The sequence below is a fragment of the Anopheles stephensi genome, chromosome 3 (genome assembly GCF_013141755.1).
Source record: "Anopheles stephensi strain Indian chromosome 3, UCI_ANSTEP_V1.0, whole genome shotgun sequence".
NCBI classification, from domain to species: Eukaryota; Metazoa; Arthropoda; class Insecta; order Diptera; family Culicidae; genus Anopheles; species Anopheles stephensi.
Genome location: NC_050203.1, coordinates 70,367,156 through 70,386,578, shown reverse-complemented (window position 1 = coordinate 70,386,578; position 19,423 = coordinate 70,367,156). Strand labels below are relative to the sequence as shown.

The 19,423-nt window shown below is 42.6% G+C and overlaps 1 protein-coding gene across 5 annotated transcripts in view; it reads left to right on the top strand.

Annotated features, from left to right (window-relative positions):
* LOC118512546 (uncharacterized protein DDB_G0271670-like) overlaps positions 1–17,979 on the top strand; it is a 42,955-nt gene extending 24,976 nt beyond the window's left edge. For all 5 annotated transcript variants that reach the window (XM_036057123.1, XM_036057122.1, XM_036057121.1 and 2 more), the window contains exons 3-9: positions 3,285–4,054; positions 7,643–8,490; positions 8,585–8,686; positions 14,387–14,495; positions 14,644–14,820; positions 15,088–15,201; positions 16,085–17,979. In XM_036057123.1, coding sequence (XP_035913016.1) covers positions 3,898–4,054; positions 7,643–8,490; positions 8,585–8,686; positions 14,387–14,495; positions 14,644–14,820; positions 15,088–15,201; positions 16,085–16,209 — 1,632 coding nt within the window. In that variant the 5' untranslated portion in view covers positions 3,285–3,897 and the 3' untranslated portion in view covers positions 16,210–17,979. The remainder of the gene's footprint in view (positions 1–3,284; positions 4,055–7,642; positions 8,491–8,584; positions 8,687–14,386; positions 14,496–14,643; positions 14,821–15,087; positions 15,202–16,084) is intronic.
* Positions 17,980–19,423: the final 1,444 nt, after the last annotated feature.

Here is a 19,423-nt window from a genome sequence, read left to right as displayed (position 1 = left end):
AAACCCATTACCTTAGCTCAAAAATGCTACCCAGCACATAATTTCTACAACTTCTCTTCCCGTAAATGCCAATCCAAGTTCGATTCGCGTGCTTGCTCATCAGTTTTCCGGTTTCCGGTTCATTGCGTAACGGCAGCGTAAAGCGACGAAATTGGATCATTATTTTTCGCAAGCGAGGTGTTTGATTTATGGAGATGTCACCGCTACAAGATAATGGAGGAAAAAAAGTGAATCCGTACAGTAACATCCTAAAAAAACCAGTGGAATGTCCTCCTCCCCGAGCAACTAACGGCGTGCCTTCACGACGCCTGCACGACGCATCAAAGTTGTCGAGTTTGACTAATGAGTGGCAATTTTCGGCAATGGTATGGTGACGTGCCGAGAACAGCACACACACACCGACCGAACGATCGGAACCGGCACAGGTGCTTTGTTTATCGTTTTCCAAACGACAAGGTTGATGTCGAGAACGAGATCGAGAGACGATGAGTTAGACAAAGGCGGGTGGAAAAGTTTTTCTTCTGTCCCATCCCCGGGTTCCATAATCGGGAAGGACATTTTTCAACCGAACCCGACAACGTAGGGTGGGTCAAAATGGTGGGCCAGAGGTGCTGGCTGACTGCCTGTCCAAGACGTTGTTTGACAATGGATGACTTAATTAGTTCGCAACTCGTGTTGTGTGTTTGTGCGTGAGAGGGGTTTTGCGTCGATCTTGTGGTGTGTTTCCTTTTGTGCTGGGAGATAGCATAATCAGCAAGACACGTCGCTGAAGAGTTTCGGTTTTTACGGTCGCTTTACGCTTGCTCGGTTAGGGCTGCTCATCCATCACGTGCCCGGGGACGTACCAATGCTGTGCGGCGAACCTTGAGAACAGGTGCAATTAATATACGTCACCTCTGGCTCACTGGCGACCTTGCGAAAGTTCTTCAGCGTGTTTTGTGTCATAAAAAGTGACACACTTTTTCTCACAAGAACTCTAAGCAGTATTTGCCCAGGATTTGGGAAAAAATAAGCCACAGACAGGTAGACAATATATAACAAAAGACTGGGGAAAGGAACTGCATCAAGGTAATAAAAAGCGCCAGAAGTAGATTGGATGAACGAAAAACCGGGACAGCAAAAACTCAGATTTATAATTTCCATTTTGATTTAAGGGAACAACACTAAATCTCGCCAGCACAAACACACAAAGACCGTCCCTTCCGGGAACTACACAGCAGGGACTCCCCAACCCGGGGACGCTGTTTCATCCAATATCATAATCCTTAATCCAAACCCAACGGCATGTATTTATAATATTTTTTATGCAGTTTGCAGGCTTTTAATGTCGTGGAATGAAATGAAGAGAAAGAAAAAATCTCAACACACAACAACACAACAACAATAACAAATCCTGGTAATCTGAGCTGACGTATCGCCGAATCACGGTGTGCCCAGCCACACGCACACCGCACAGACACAACAAACGAGAGAAGGAGCAAAAACAATCACCAAACATTGTTGAAACAAAAAAGCAACAGCGCAGAGTAGCAACAATACCGAGAATGTCGAAACTAATGCCACGTCGTTGTTTATTTTTTCCTGATGACAAAGTTGCACGTGTTACTGCCGAGGTTGGATTGGGTTGGTTTATGGTGTATTTTTTCCACTTCCTTGACCAACTTTCCCCAACCACTCCATCCCGTAGGTGGGGTGGTTTTAAAATTCATAAAAAATCTTTCGCTTTTCTCCAGTTTAACAAGCTTCGACATTGAATTTTAGGTTTAGCTTTCTTGGAATGAAGCATCCGAAAATAGAGCTCATGGACGAGTGATGCGATTGTCTGTGGCTACGGCCTACAAAACACCACCCAACACTCCTCACCAAATGTTTGGAGCAAGCGTAGATTGGTAGAATTGAATTTCTCCCTTTCCATTGCGGATTCGTGGGATAAAACTGCCGCCGGGCAATTCGGACGGATGGAAGTTAATGAACAGGCTGTGTTTCTTCACCCAAGCTGCTAGAGAAGCTTGAAAGTGGAACTGAAAATGTGTTAACTGCAGCAAAAGCGAGGGGTAGGATCTAGTGCAAATACGATCCTAAGAAAACTGACCAGTGAAAAGGGCATGATTTAGGAAAATTGGTGGCGGTCAAGTTTGTGTGCTTTGATCCACGTTTTGCACAAGCAGAAAATTATTTTTAGCGTAGAAAAAATGTACGATCAAAGTTCAGAGATGTACATAAAATGTGGATGCTTATTTAAACAAACTGTATAAGACTTCAAAATAAAGTAGTAGAAGTATGGTTTTGTAAAAATCTGGCTCAAAGACACTCGTGAACCAGAATTCTAGTGACTGATTTTTCTTAGTTCATTTAAGTTATGTTTCAAACATGGGCAGCCTCAATTAAATTTGAAATGAAATTTGAAGGGATTTTTTTAAACACGTCTTGAACTATTCCGGCTGAAGTTATAGAAAGATCGCACGGGCTCTGTCGATCAATAATTGGGAGGCATTTCCTTTTCCAAAGCGTAAAATTGTACCTTATTCTGGGTGTGCTTGGATGGCCCAAACATTTTTAAAGCTGAAGAATAGCAAAATTATATTCAAGCTGAATCTCATGACCAATATTGAAACCTCTGCAATATCTTATGTTATCGATCATCAGAACTCAATATGCGCGTCTAACCCTGCAAAAGCTCAGATATCGTGTATCTATCTGAAAGGCGGTATACACGAAGCTCAGCTCGCAGCGCAAACTGAATGCTCTCTTCAAAATTCTGACGGAGTTTGGTATATTGCCATACAAAACTTACATAATTTTACGAAAAATCTTGATTGCACTTCATATAGTCTTCCGAGCAATCCGTCTCGGTTAATAAACAATTCTTTAGACTGTTGAGAATCTAACCACCAAAAAGGTGGTTCATATTATCAAAAGAGAGATGTAAATTTGTCTAGACGAATTTTGAGGCTCTCAACGTACAAGGATAACTGCAATCAAATAATAAATTAAGATTTTTTAGGAAAATCGAGCTAGCCACTATCAAAATAATCCATCCAAACTATAAAATCAATAAAAAAGCGGAATATTTCAATAATTTGAGAGCGTGTGAAAATATTAATTAAATAAAAATAATCATACTTAAACTCTACAAAATATTCTACCAGAAGCTACACCAACCCAAGATCTCTAGAGTTTATAACTGTATACCTTTAAACATTCCCTAATATGCCTGGTAAAATCAATTTCTTCATGTTTTACTAATAAAAGCTTTCTCTTCACTTCAATCCATTTAATTCCAGCTACGAACCGGATCCCAACACCGCTGACGTCATCAACCACGGCATGTAGCAGAGTTTGAAATGTGAAAAGCGCCACATGCATCATTGTGAAACGAGATAAAAATCTCAAAAAAAAAAAAGAGGAAGCAAATAACTAGAGCCACTCACCGACAGCATCACGATTAAGAAGACTGCCGAAGAAACCAATTTTCCAACCGCTTTTCCACAATGGATCCACCGAACTGGATACGAACGACTACTTCAGGTCGTCCGAGAGCACTGACACGCTGCGGCTAGTCGGCCGACGGTAGCGACGACTTCCTGTGCAGTGTACTCCCGCGTCTTTCCTTCTAGCTATCGCTCTCTCTCTCTCACACACACTCTCTCTCTCATTCGGTCCCGCATTTCTCCAACGGTTGCCTCCTGCAGTTCGTACCCAGAAGGTGCAGATACAGACAAACGTTGTTAAGACGAAAAGCGAAGGCTCTTGATAGCAGAATAGCACGAAATCCTTCACGGTTGATATTGTGGAAAGACCGAAGACGGTGCCCGTGCAAAGCAGAGCGAGCCACATCCTCGTAGGCCTACCGACACGCAGAGATCGCCCACTTCCGACGGTCACCCAACCGGACCAATGTTTAGCAGCAACAGCAACAACAGTAGCAGCAGCAGCAGCAGCAGCAGTAGCAGCAGTAGCAGACGGATCACCAGCCTGGATCGACGACGACTGACGCAGCTGACAAAATGGTGCACGCTTTTCATCATTTTAGAGTCTACGAGCGTTGGAAGCAGTAAGTGGCCAATTGTTCCCATTGTTTATTTCGCCTCTTCTTTGTGTCTTGTTTTTTTATTGCTCCTCACACTAAATGATTGTGACGACAGCACGTGCGCCGGAAAGGCGGCAATGCTTCGTTAAGTTTAACGGTCATGGATGTTGGGTCAATATTTTTAAAATTCATTCCCAAGGTCGTGCGACAAAGAAAGTAAAGACAGTTTTATCCTTCCACTCGAGTTGATCCAATAAGTCCAATCGAGCAGTGGGGGTTTTTTCTCTCTCACTCTCCTTCTTTCCACACCGTAGGTAATCAATTTTCCGCTCAAATACGGCGTCACAACGGTTTTTTTTGTTTTTTTTTTGCTACCAAGGCTTAGCAGTAATCTAAACCATCATCGGAGTAAAAACTGTCTAGTGATGAAATCATCTACCAACCGAAAAAGAAAGAATGAAAACGGAAGACAACATGGGACAGAAATAACGTAATGCAATCAAAACAATCAACGAAATGTGTCAAACTGGGGATGGGTGTGTGTGTGTGTGTGTGTGGGTGAGTTCTTTTTCCAGGATTTACCAGGCTCTCACCTTAATACAGGTTATCCTCCTGGAAAGGAACTAGCGAAGGGGAGCTTATTCCAGGATAATTCTTGGAAATAAAAATGAATCGCACCTCCGACACGCAATTGAGTTAACTGCTAGCTAAAAAAAACGAGAACGAACACAAACTGTTGTCTGTGATTGTTGAGGATTGTTCGTTTACTAGAGATTTTTTCGTTTTGTTTTTTTTTTTTTTTTTTGCTACTTGTCACCACCAACGACCCAATGATGTATCGTCCCACCACACTGTCCAATGAAACAGAACTGACAGCTGCTGGTGCCTGGTGATGAAGTGTACTCAGCCAGAAACACCCAGCTTCCGAGTATTCCATTTCGTCAAAGTCGAACCAGTGACAGTTTTCCATAACGTTACAATGATTAAAAAATGGATTCTGCGAATTTTAAGGACGATTCTCTCTCCGTCGGCATCGTTCGCTGCACACCGGATATACTATTTGATGGGATTTGGTGTATGAGAGTGTGTATGTGTATTTTACGAGACAATCCTCCAAACTGTTCTTGGGCACCGGATTAGAAGCTACTGTTGAAAGCGATCGACAGACATCCGAGTATCATGCCATCAATGCTCGGGCATGAACGCTTTGTGTGTATGTGTGTGTGTGTGCTGGAAAATTTGTTCCTTTCCATGGACGATCCAGTCCGTACGGAACCCAGGGCCGGATAACAATAAAATAAAGTCCTACACTTCTCTATCGTCAAAAATCGTCCCAATGATGCGAGAGAACCCACACAATACCGAGCCGAAACTCAAAATGGGTTTCCGCCCGTCAGGGCTATCGTTGAGGTTCGAAGCAGGACATTTCTTGCCAGTCGCCAACACCGCTCGACAATCATCATCGCCGGAGATCTGACAGAATGACGAAGAAAGAAAGAGAAAAAAAACTTCCTAGCTAAATCACACAAAAAAAAAAATACAGTCAAGCCCTCTGTCGAGTTAGTACTTGCTGAAATTGAATTTTCCATTTCATCGATTATCAAGAATAGAGCTGTACGGGATCATCCCGTAGCGTGGATGAGCCTAGGGTTGGAGCGCAAGTGAAAAGAGCTTTCCCACTTATCCACCCCCACACACACAGGCACACAGAAATGGTTTGCCCGTTTTGTTTACTTCTTTCGTGTTGGGTAAAGTGTTGCCAAATGTAACACTGTGGAGATGGAGGGGGAAACAATAAAAATTTCCCCCCACCAGATCGTCCAAACCGAAATCTAACCAACAGAGACAGGCAAGTTTGCTGTGTTTTATTTCGTCTTCCATTTCGATTTTGCGGGTGGAGCTGGTTGGTGATGGTTTGTCAAGATCCGAATGAGTTCCGTTGAAAATTTGTGCAAAACCTGATTGAGCGCATCCCGAATCAGCAGAATCGGACGCTCGGCTGGGATGGGCAAAGGTTCGCTTTGTGGAAAAGTGTGTGTGTTTTTTTGTGTTCTCCGATATGGACATGGAACGAGCAGCAAGAGTGGGCTCATAATTTCATCATACAACGTCTATGAGTTCGCTGAAATAACATGCGTTTGTGTTTCCAGTATTTGTTCCTCCTGTTCTATTAAATTACTGCAGAAAAGCGTATCTTTTACAAGAATCGGGAATGAAGCGGTACGCAATTTTCGTGTGTATGTTTTGAGTTTCAATTAATCGACTGGGTATACTTGTGAACTTTGGGTGAAATAAATTTTAGTACTTAGTTGAAAATGGGAAACATCCCGTTTCGCTTTCGAGGAACATTACAAAGACAGGTGGGGCCTTATTGCTTTTCCTCTCGTGTGTGAACTTCATACGCCTGAATGTATTCAATAGCTAGGAAAATACTCGTTAGCATTCCAAAGTACAAGCTTGAGACGTTGGACAAAATGAATTGCATACTTTCAGACATGAAATCCACAAGAATCAATTGCCGTAATGGAATTAAGTTGAAAACGGTTTAGACCAATGTAGCTTAACAAAAGTTTGCTCTCAAATCAGTAGTATTTAATATTGACTTCAGGTAATCAAGACAATAAGTATTTATATGATCAATGTTTTTAGTTTTTTGCTGAGTATCACAACTATCGTGGGTTGTGTGGAATGCTTTTATTTCCGATTTTGTGTGCCTCCTGTTCAAGAGGTAGTGATTGGATTGCAAGTAAAACAGTACTCGCAGAACCCAAAAGTATGCAATCATTTTAATTTGTTTGTTTTATTCAATAAAAATGGGGTTTATTTGATATATTTAAAACAGAATCTCATGCGCTCACTTGAAGCGATATTTCAAAATGTTTGCCACTCCATCATCAACAGAGAATGTTGATAACGGCTGGTAAAGCCTCTCGTTTCACATCTCCCACCTATTTCTTATCTTCCGCACCTCTGCAACCAAAAAAGTTTGCGTGAAAATTGCTTGCCTAATTGAAAAATTTAGCACAGCCACCGAAACGCACAAAATACTTACTACTTAACAAAATTACGCTCACCGGCCGGCCGGCATAGTAAAGGTTGGGTTTGTCAGGGAAACAAAAACAACCCTAACCGTGCGCTTTAATAGCTTGACGCTCCATGATCGATGAGGATATTGTTACGGGCTCTTCAGTCTTCCCGGTATGACTCTGCAAGCGACTGTTCGCGTACCTAGGATCGTGTAAGATTTATTTCAATTAACGCAACTTTTCTCGCGAGTTGGACAGACGAGTAATAGCGCAAGTAGGGAAGAGTAACTAATTGAAATGAAAATATGCAATCATGGGTATGAAGGATGAAGCTGCTCCCAGAGACGTCCCGGTGATTAATGTTTGCCTAGGGTTTTGTAGGAAGCATAGTGCTAGGGTTTGAAATTGATAGCGTTTTAAATGAAATTCATAGTAAACAATCTACAAATGTAATTAGGAATTGAAGAGCTTTAAATTTTAATTTCAATTTAATGTTTACTTGAGAGAGTTTTTATTAAAATTTGATTACATTTGATTTGATTTGATTCGTCTTAAACTTGACTTTTTTCATTCATTTCGTTTCCAGGTTTAATAACTTCCACCAGTAGCACCAGCACCAGTACCACCAGCACAGCGACCACTACCAGCAGCACTACCACCACCACCAACACCATCCCCAGTAGCAGCAGTTGGCTGGAAAGTACGAGTCCCGCCAGCACCGCTGGTGGACCCTACTCCACACCCACAGCCACAGTTCCTTCCATCGAAACGCTGCCCCGTTTCGAAGCACTCGTGCAGGAAAGTCCAAACAGCTCCCGGGGCAAAACGCTCCCGCTGCTGGGTTCGGGTGCACTCCGGGAGACCTTGCCCCAGTCGGGTGCGATCGACGGTGGTCGAGGGCTAGGGACCGGCAAGCGTGGTCCGGCTAGCAGTAGTAGTAACGCTATTAGCAGTAAAGGTAGTATCACTAGTACCAGCGTCTACGATTCGCTCCCGACATCCCGGTGGGCGTCTGGTACCGATGGCATCAACGCACACACAACCATCACACCGGCACTGGTCCAGGTGGTCGTGGGTCCGAGCGGTAGTGGAGCGAGCAGTAGTTTTAGTAAAATCACTAGCGCCAATCTAATACTTGCCGAAGGTGGCCATGCCATGGAGTCCGGCGGTAAGGTGGGTCCGGGTCAGAAGGTACCGGTGGGATTCTCGGGCAGCAGCAGTAAGGTGAGCTCTGGCAAATCTTCCAACGCGAAGGGTGCATCGAGCGAGGTGGAACCGAGCGGTCATCGGCTGGAGGGTGGCGATGTGACGACCACATCCGAGGGTAATTTCAGCAAGATGTACTTCGAAACCGATAACCACACGACCATCGCGTCCCAGGTCGGATCGATAGCGGTGCTGCCGTGTGCGGTGCGTAACATCGGCGAAGGTGTGGTGAGTATTAGCTTCCGTTTCGTTGATGCATTGAACCTGGTGTGAAGCTGGCTCATTAATGATGTTATCCGTGTGTTGCTTGCGTGTGGTTTAGGTGTCATGGATCAGGCGGAAAGATTATCACCTGCTCACGATCGGTGTCACCACGTACAGTAGCGACGAACGGTTTAACATCATCCATTCGGAGGATACAGAGGTAAGTGTGGGGGGAGCGTGGGTCATTTGGGAAGTTTTCACGTACGCAGCCATATGGAAGGAGTGAGTGACCATGCGTCTCCATTTCTAAATTACTTTTGATTGAGTTTCGTACGCTGCCTAAATCAACAAACTACGTTGAAGGAAGTATCAAATGAAATAGAATTTAAGATTGCGTTGAATGCCCACTAAGCGTCACCTTAAACTACGCTCATGCGGTGACGATACTCGGAATGTATGAGTGTGTGTGAGCAAAAACACCCAAGCGCCAAGCCTGACGCCTGTGACGATTCTTTGATCATGCTAAGAACTCTGCGGAGCAACGCTCCCCGTCTGATGTGACGATTCCATTGGGAAATGAAAAAAGTACACCACGACCCAGGCGAAAACACTTCAACTACAAGTGACACAAGTGTGGTCGCTTTCAGGGCACAGGAAGAAAGAAAAAAAGATTCCTCATCATCAAAGTGACTTCTGGGGGTGCATGTCAAACGGTGAGACGAAACTTAGAATTTGCTGACGTCTTATCTCGCATCACCCGTTTCGAAGCTCTCCTTGCTGGGGTTCGACGGTTGAAGGGTCTAGGTGTCACCCGGATGCGGGTGTCCGTAAACAATTTTTACTACCCCATTTCGGTTTCGGGCTCCATCATTCTGGGCGTGATTTTCCTTCCCTTTTTGTCTTCCCCTTCTTCGTCCTGTGAAGCACATGGTTGCTTGTAAGAGCGTAAATCGAGTTTTATGTGCAACTACCGATGGGATTTTAAGAGGCATCCTTCAGGAACGTGCCGGAACGGGAAACGGATTGCATTGGATGGAATCATACGGTTTGTCCTCGTGGTGGGTTGCTGTTCTCGTTCGGGTGCTGTAAGCGATGCTTCTACATAGATGTTTGGTGTTAAAATAGTAACCGGAAATAAAGTAATTGGGAGGACCAAGTGCGGGACTAACTCGTATCAAGTTTGTATTAAATTTATAACATTTTATTAAGGATGCAACTTGACTGAGGAAAATGTGTGATTCAAACTATCATGAAAATATTCCATACAGGCATACTAATACACCAGAGATATTGCTTAGCTTAAATAAATAATCATGATGCTACTAAAACTATCATATAAAAATAAAGTATTCTACCAATCGATAATAGTAATACATTTTTTGGATTAAAATTAAGGTTAGCTTAGCCGAAGCCTTATTTAGAACTATAAGCGTACACAACACGTCATATAATAGTGTATAAAATAATACAATTAATAAATTACCCTCTAATTAGACATACTTATCATAATCAGCCAGTCAAAATGCCTACAATTACTGCTCTTCATATCAAATTCATGCTAATGAGTTGTCTTATTCTCCATCACGACTCTGCCAGAATGCTTCTCTGCTCAAACCGCAGTTTAAGTTGACGAATAGCCTTCCCTCCTCGGAGAAGACTGTACTGTCGTCTATTTTTTTGTCTTTTTGCTCAAGGATCCCGTTTGCTCGTGCGTGCGTAAGCGTCCTCCACCGAATCGTTCTCCACAATCGCGTCAGCAAACCTGCACCGACCGTAGTGTGAATGAACTACGGTAGAATGCGTTTGCAACAAACGAAATTATTACACTTGGCTGGTTGGCTGGCATTAAGTGCTCTTCAAGGAAAAAGACGCTGAGCTTGCTGCTCTCACTCTCCCTCTCTCTCTCTCTCTCTCCTCTCATGTCGGTGTGCGTGTGTACGTTCAGCAAGCCAATACGCTGATAGCGATAAGTGACGGTGAGCTTAAATTATTCATGACTTGAGACAGATGAAAGATGTGAAAAGGTTGGCTTACACCGAACGCCCGGGACGTCTAACAGATGGGAAGTCATTTTTAAACGACGCAAGGCTTAGTACGTCACTCGCTTTGGTTGGTACCGTTTTATGTTGGTTTGTTTTTTTTTTTTTCTTGCCTCGATCCAACCAACCAATTCCTCTTCGTAGAAATTTAAGCAATTCATCTGAATCCATTTAAACGCGGGCTGGTACAGCACAAGTGGTTTAAGTCTTAAACTCGTTCAAAACACTAGACTTGTGGGGCCAGCCCACTTGTGAGGCAACGCCTTGCCCAGTGCCTTCTTATGCATCGCACACACACAAACACATTTGATTTCATCACCAACCGGGAGCTACCGTATCAATCAACCCATCCTGTCTAACGGGCATGTTGAGTGCGCTCGTCGCAGATGCAATTGAACATTTCAGCACCGTTTCGCCAACGTTTTGTGTCCGATGCAAGCGTTGCCCGGCACTGTGAGCACGGCTGGGTTATTCGAGTGTAGTGAATGCTTGCAGGAAAAGCGCGCACACACACCCACACACGCACTCATGTCAGCGTTCCGGGTTTGTGGTCTCACTCACTTTTCGATATCGCGCCATTTGGAATGTCCCGTCGCTAGCGTGTACTGCACAGTGGGAATGACTTTTGGATGGGATAATGATTTTTGAAAGTCACTTTTCGTCAAAGCATTTTCGCTTGGTGAATTGGTGGAACGCCATTCGACGTTTGGAGCTGCAAAATTTATTCAAACTAACATGTAAAACCAACCTTTATTGCATACATTCAGGCTGACTCTGACAATCAAAAGCAGAGCCAAGCATGAAACTAAATTCAAAAATCAAGTATTTTACCTGAACCGTTCTTAAGAACTCTTTTTTGTCTAATTTAAGTTTTATTCTAAACAACTTGGTTCAAAATTAAAATATTGCAACTAAAAAATCTTAATTTTGATCCACACTCATACCACTGTGCACTCAATTGAGCACCGAATGTGCGGAATTCTTCTTCACCTCGGTTACATTATGCACCAGTCCCTAGTGTTTCTTGCCATAACCGTCCGCACTCGCGTGCAAATTCAATCATCATCATCCCGATCATCAGCATCATCGTTGCACCACTGCTCCGCAGCCGAGGCAGATGGACGTACACGATGCATTCGGGCATCCGGCATGCATTAGCTGCCGAAACCGCAGCTGCACCGAGGCGGAAACCGTACGCCCATCATTCACCGTCAATCGGTTGTAATAAATTTTGCCCGTGTGAGAGTGCCGGGCCAGACTCGGCCCTCGTTAATTATACTATCCATCCGTCGAGCACGGTACAGACACACATACGCAAAGCGAATGGCAATAGGAACTGGATACCACCGTTGAGTGATGAGCCAGCGCAAATCAACAATCCAAATGGTTCGCGTAACCGAAGAAGCTTTCGATTCGACAGCTAACGGAGCAATGTTTTGTAGCGCAATTAAGTTAAATAATTTAACCGCTAAGTACTGTTCTGTTCACCTGTTCAACTGTTCCTTCGAACAACATCCAATTAAATTCCGCTTGCTTTTTGTTTTCCATATAATTGTTGTTAGGAAGAAAAAAAACGATTACGAAAAAAGGTATGTTCTTTTAACTCACCGTTACTCGACACTCCCCTCCGTTTCCACAGTCGAACTGAACGAGCTGAACAATTATTCACTGCTCGCTTAATTAACCTTTGCTTCCTGCAAAGCCTCACCGGATCGATTTTATTTGAAGCAATTTTAACAAGCCCAACCGGTTTTAATAAGCCCTCCCAGGTTAGAGCTTTTGTGGTGTCATTTGTAAGCGTGATTGTGTTCTGGAATTCAATGAATTCTATCAACCGCGCCAAACAAATCCAAACAAAACGAACACCTCCTGTCACGTTGCCGCTTTAGAAAATTCAGCTGTTGAATAGAGATCAAAGGCCTGCCTTGAAAAATAAATTTTGCAGATTACAGAGCATTGCAAGTGAAATTCTCTCACTTATTATTAGTCTTAAATTAGATTAAATTTAGATTACATTAATTTAGATTAGACTAATTACTAGCCTTTAAATCGTTAAAATGTAGTTTTTTTATTTGCTGTTTTTATTTATATTTATAACGATTTTTATCCAATACTTTAACTATTTTTAAGATTTTAAAAGCTTTATATGAACATTAATTTTATTACATTACTATTTACTTCAAAAGTAAGAGATTTTTTTCACGTACACAGCCAGATCAATACAGTGAACGACCATGCGTCTCCATCTCAAATTTCATTTAATATTTATCTTCAAACTGTAGACATTCGTTTATCAACTACTGTACATAATTAAACTTCTCCTTACGGGAAAAATTCAAAACATGTTACCTGATCACTTCCCCGCAAACTCCCACAGAATCTCTACCATCTACTTTCGCTTCCATTTTTAAACATTTAGCCTCCCGTAGGAAATGTTCCACTTCGTTTAAGGCTTCCTATCGCGACGATAAAACACGGATGTACGAAAACATTTTGTAGCCTATTTGTTTTTGGCACGTCGCTCAAACGTAGCTGGTAATTACCCAGCGGCAAAGGTTTCGTGACGAAAGACAAGCAGATTCCGTCGGGACTGTATGTGTTTAGAGAAATCGAGGCAACAAAAAAGCAACAGAAAAAAACGTGCTCCTTCTATTCAAGCACGATTTGCTGCTGAATTTGCTACAGGTACCAGTGGGACTAACTTTGTGATTGTTGGCATTGGGGCAAGGTGCGCAGGACGGCTACTGAGCTTGTGTACGTGGTGTTTTGCTTCGGATAAGGTTATGGTATGCAGCGAGAGATGTTGTTTTTTCCTCCAACCTCCAAACACGGAACCGGAAGCATTGAAAGAAGATGAATTCGTTATGCGTTTATTTTTTGGTTCCTCTGTTTTCTGCTTTACGCCCCCAAAGCACGCAAAACTTCGTGTGGCCAATTTTCGGTCCGGGTGTATGTGGGCCCCCGTACCGTGCCGAACCATTAGTTCCCTAAACGACTGGGACGGAACGCGCGTACCCAGGGCGAGCCCAATTGGGCTAATTCTCGGATTCGTTCACCTTCTATCGTTTCCTGTGAGCGCAACGGTGGTCAATAAAATTTGCTTTTATCGCCTTCTGCCTGGTGGTGGCTTCGTTGTTGTCCTTGGGCGAATCAAGCGGCTCGAGAAGCAAAACAGCAACAATGGGAAGAAACGACAACAACAAAAAAAAACCTAACAAGAAAGACCACACGTCCCGCCGGGAAGGCGTGGAGCGAAATAATGTCCCATCGGTCAACGTTTGAAGCCGCCACTATTAAGCGTGCTAAGTCGTGACCGGCATTCCCTATCAGTGAGCGCCTTTCGTATCGATCGGACCCGGCCAATAATGACCGACCGACCGACCGTTCGATCGATGGCGGGACGGCATGCTGAACGGCCTCGGATCTGACTCTACTGCCAACGCTAGGATTGATGTTTATTGTCGTTTTCCGGCTAGAAAAGCATGATGCGAAACATGATGCCACAATAATGGTGGGCAAAGGTTATTTATACGCTGGTAATTTCAATCAAATGAACCATTTTTTTTTTGCTGTGCCGATGTAAAACACTTTGCAGATGAATTGAGCTGTAAACATAACCGTGATAGTTTGATTATTTCAATAAGAATCGTTGGCGTGATCCTACAAATAGATCAAAGAAATCAAAACGCCTGAAGGTATGCAACTAAGCGTTCTTTCTCAATGCAGTTCAAGTACTTGAAATGAAATCGTTTTAGCAATGACACACCCATAAATTAAGGAAATTTCTTTTTAACGATTGAATCCGATGTAGCCCCATCAAATGACCATGATGGATTGATTTATTCTTCGCTTCCCTTTGCACCATTTTTGTTTCTCACCAGGAATGGCCACTGCAGATCAAGTACGTGCAGTTGCGAGACGCCGGCCTCTACGAATGTCAGGTTTCGACACATCCACCGACGTCAATCTTCGTCAAGCTCGACGTGGTCGGTACGTGAACGTCCAAATTCATTTGCTCTTCTCGAGCAAACACTCACTGCCCAGGGCTGTGTTGTTTTATGAAGCATTTTTTTTTTTTGTTACTTCCTTTTCCAATTTATTAATTTGACTCGTGTTTTATCATTCTTTGCGCACGCAGAGGCGAAAGCGGAAATATTTGGACCGTCGGAAAAGTATCTCAAGCCGGGCTCGATGCTGCGGTTAACGTGTCGCGTCGTGCAGAGCAATGAGCCACCGTTGTACATATTCTGGTACCACAACAATCGCATGATCAACTACGATGCACACCGGGGCGTGAACGTGTCCACGGAGGCGGGTATGTTATTTATTTTTCTCACATAAACATTTTATCCTGCCAAACAACAACGATGATCAGCACCCTTAATGTCGATTCAATTCGAATGAAAATTTGTTTACTTTGGTTGAATTCCGGAGCTGGCAGGGCAGCCAGTACGGGGAAGCCCGACTGCATTGCATTATCATTTACATATTCAGCTTTTTGTTGACGTTGCCCTAACCGTAATCGTATTTTGCTAACAAACACACACATTCCTCTTTTTTTCGCTCTTTTTTGTGTCTGCAGACAACCGGTACTCGGAGCTTGTCATTTCACACACGAATACACTCAACTCGGGAAACTATTCGTGTGTTTCGAACAATGCTGTAGCTGCATCGACGCTGGTGCACATTCTGAACGGTAAGTAGCGTTGAATGGTTGAGTTATTTAAAACAGAATTGTATTTTTGGGGATTGTTGCTTATTTATCTTCGAAGCGAAATTTGTTCACGTTTTTGATCGTATTTTATTTTATTTTCCCATGATTTCACTAACCTTGTTCACATTTATGATTTCTTATTGAACTTTGGGAGGGTTTAAGAATTCATTGTTATATTTTAGAGAAGAGAAAATGAGTAAAAAAAAGACTGGAAAAAAACATTGGGACAGTCGGATGCTCGACTGAAGATTTTATTTCGCCCGCAACAATAAATCTGTCCATTATTGTTCAGTTCTGATCTTTTTCCTGCAACGCATGCGCCTGAAGGTATGCTTTACATTTTACAATTCTCTTGTCTTGCATAAGACTTTCCTTCGAACTTTATTAATTGCATACTTTCAGGCTTAAAAATCTGATTCTGGTTTCATGCAAAGGACTTAAATAAAATCCGATTCATGCCATATCTATTTCTTTAAATTTGATTAATCCATAATTGGGATAAATCTTTCGTTTTTACTACTTTTTAAAACCAGAAAATACGTAGCGTACGATAAAAGGCTCTTAAATTATTATTTTCATCTCAAACAACCATAAAAAATACACCGTTTCGATTAACAGGCACAGCCATCACGCACAATCATCTCACTGTTATCGGCACCTTTTGTTCGCCTGTTTTCACTCCGTTTCTCCAATCCTTTCCTCCCCTTTACATCCCCTGATGATCCTTACAAACAAACGGGGCCAAACGATAAATGTGTATGACAATCGTAGCGGCCTCCCACTCCAAGTCCTTTTCGCGCTGTGTCACATATAAGCTTCCCCTTTTTCTCACTCGTTTCCGCTCTTACCCCGTCTCGCACTGCAGGCGAAAACCCGGCAGCCATGCAACACGGTGATCATGGAAATGCGGTCCTGGTGGCATCACATATTCATCTGCCGCTGGCAATTGTAACATATCAGGTCATCAATTTCGTCTTAAATATGCATTGAGTTCACTGCACAACGAGAACACACGGATGCGAACTAACAGTGGCGTACAAGTGGTAGTGAGACAGGGAAAATAAAACTGAAACACGCACACACAAACACACATAAAATTACATTAAAAGCATGTGCATTTCGGAGTGTGAAATGTACGGTGTGCAGCGGATGTAACGGTACCAGGACACAAGACAGAAAAAACAGCTGCTCCCTGCAGCTTCCAGTTCGAATGAACTTTAAAAACAAACTAGTGTAATGTCGAGCCCAGTTTAGTTTCCGAATTCAAGCTCCACTTCTCTACGCAAAGCGGGAATGTTCTTTCCCCCAGTGAGTGAGTGAGTGATGTATGTGTAAAGAATCTGATCGTAATTACCCGAGCTGATGTAGTTCGGGTGAGTAACCATCCGCATAACGAGCCACAAAAACGTTGTGTGAGAGCATGGAGAAAAGGAAGGAAAAATCCCCGAAGCACAAGTAACACACTGTAAATATAGGTAAATGAAATGGCATAAATCAAATTTAACGTAGCGTTTGATGTAACTTTGTATGGTATTTGTAAAAGATAGTAAATAAAGCATCGGTGGCAAACTCGAGGTGAACGAACCGATAAAGCTATCGAGCGAAAACCACATTCTGCTCTAGTTGCAGAAAAACAGGAAGGAACAGCTGTTCAAGACAGTAGCCAGCTCTAATTTTCAAACTATTTTGTTAAAAAAAAAAAACACAATTTATGTGAATCGGTGAACCCATTTTCTCGAGTGAATCACTGAGGACTTCACTTTAAATTCTTCGTGCAACAGAAACATCACAAAGCTGGGTTTAATTTCTTATATCAAAACACTTCAAACTTAAGTTATTCTTTCAACAGCAGAAATAAAAATGAAAAACTACCCCCCGGCATGGAAAACGATAGACGTAAAGCAAATAATTTTCAAACTTCCAACTTAACTTCAACGGCGAAGCTTAAAAGGGACGCTGAATGCGATGTAAAATTAAAACCGAGCGAAAATGCACACACACACAAAAAAACCCAACCGTAAAACCCATTTGCCCATCTTTGATGGACATTGTTTGTGAAGAATAAACGTTGAAAACATGATAAACAAAGGAAGACAAAAAAAACCCACTCTGTTAGCTAAGTGTAGATCGGTGAACCGGTGAAGCGGTGAAGGATTGTATTACTAAAAACAAAAGAGCCACAAGCAAAAATCACTACATTAAAACCAGAGAAAAAAAAAACAAACCAAAAACCTACTGAAAGCATTCCTTCTAACGCAAACGGAACGGATTAAAACCCTTCTTCATAGCGAGGCAAAGGTTTTAAATCCTGCCGATCACTCTGTCAGAAGACAATTGTAAATAAAAGAAATAAACAACTAAACAAGTGGAAAATGATACGTCGAAAGGAAACGGAAGAACGAAACGAAGCATGTCCAAATACAAATAGCGGTGAGGGGGAAAATTGAGGGTAAAACACACTGTGTACACAGAATAAACGAAAGACGTACTTCTCGTAAAGTCAACCAACAAATGAGTAGGAAATAAAGAAGAAATTTAAAGCAAAGTAAAAAAAACGACACGACAACAACATCAGCAACAACAACAACAACAGAGTACAGAATGCGATAGAGAAGGGACATAACCACCTTTCGCCTGAATGTATGCAACAGTGTGCAGGCGAACGATGATTTTTTTTTGTGGCGGATGTACATCAACCATCCGCGTACCACTGTGAGATAAAAAGCGGTTTAATAAAAGTAAATATATTTGGATTATAAACTATCGTGTTATGTCTTTAATAGCGTGAAAAGAAATTATCATTGGTTATATTTATCGCAGTACATAATTTAGTAATATTAGCGAACATCCTATTGCACGACTCTTTTCACACTTTGAACAAGGAATTAACAAGCTAATTAATAAGCTTAAAATAAAAAAAGAGAGTGAAGGCTATTTCTTTAAGCGACGCCGTTTATCATTCGAACTCGTTTCAAGAATTCGAATTCATTGATCAACGCCTGAAGTTATGCTATTTCCATGACTTACTAGATCTTTCATCTCTGTACACCTTTGTCACGTTTTTGAACTCACTCGTACTGCAGTATGCGCTTCGAAAGATCGGTTTCAAATAAACCGGTTTGATTCGTTTTATTTATATTAGCTTCATTTGTGCCGTTTCCCACCGAGTACCGAGCAAAAACCCGACCGCCTCGCACTGGTATGTTGAGCGATGGAATGCCCCGTCCAAACGTTCCTGTGTCGATACCGAATGTTAACAATGTGATTTCACTTCCGTAAATGGAATTTACCATCTGCATTCCCTTCTGCCACCCTCCTACCTACCTCCATCTTTCCTGCAAAACACGCTTGTTCCAAAAACGGAAACGAACCGTAATGATAAAAGCTAAAGAACAACAACCGACTGAAAGAAACACTGAACAAGCACTGAAACACATTTACCCTGCCCTGCCAACACCTGCGTAATCCTCCTTTAAAAACCCAGCCTGGAAAAGCTCATTCAAACGACCTCATTCGGCGGGTACTTTGGCAGCATATTCTTCACCGATCCTGGCACCTGGCTCCCACCCGGTACGGTAAAGGTCCAGAAGAAGGTATGCGTTTGTGGTTGTATTTGAGATCTTCAGGACTTACATCTTCCCGATGTAAGCCAATGGAGAACATTTGCCCCCACACTTGCTCCACCCCCTTCACACTCTTTATCGACACGATCACCTTTCCCAGGGCTGTTAACAGTTTTCACATTTCTTGTCTGTATTTTTTTACCATTTTACTCTGCTCGCTATACACCAGTTTTCAATGCATAATAATCGAGACCGGGAAAAGGGAACCAAACACGAGGAGCAGTCGAAGAAGGTAAGGTAAGAGCGTATTTACAGCCACAGTGATAATGTAATAATCCGGTGAATGGCATTACGGTGAATTTATCGATTATGAGGTTTCCGACTGCTGGCGATCGAAAAACGGCTAGTAAGTGTGTGTGTGTAAGCTTCCCGGTATGCTAAAGAGAACCTTCTTTCCAACGCAATTCTGTTGCGTGCCTGAAATTGATCGGAAGAAAGCCGATGTGTATCGGGAGATGCGATAGAAAAACAAAAAAGGGGAAAAAAACGAATGTACCAAGGCGCACATTGAACCGCTATTATGGTCGTTTTTAGCATAAAAAATCGATACCGACTTTTTGTACTCTGAGAACAGAGAAAAC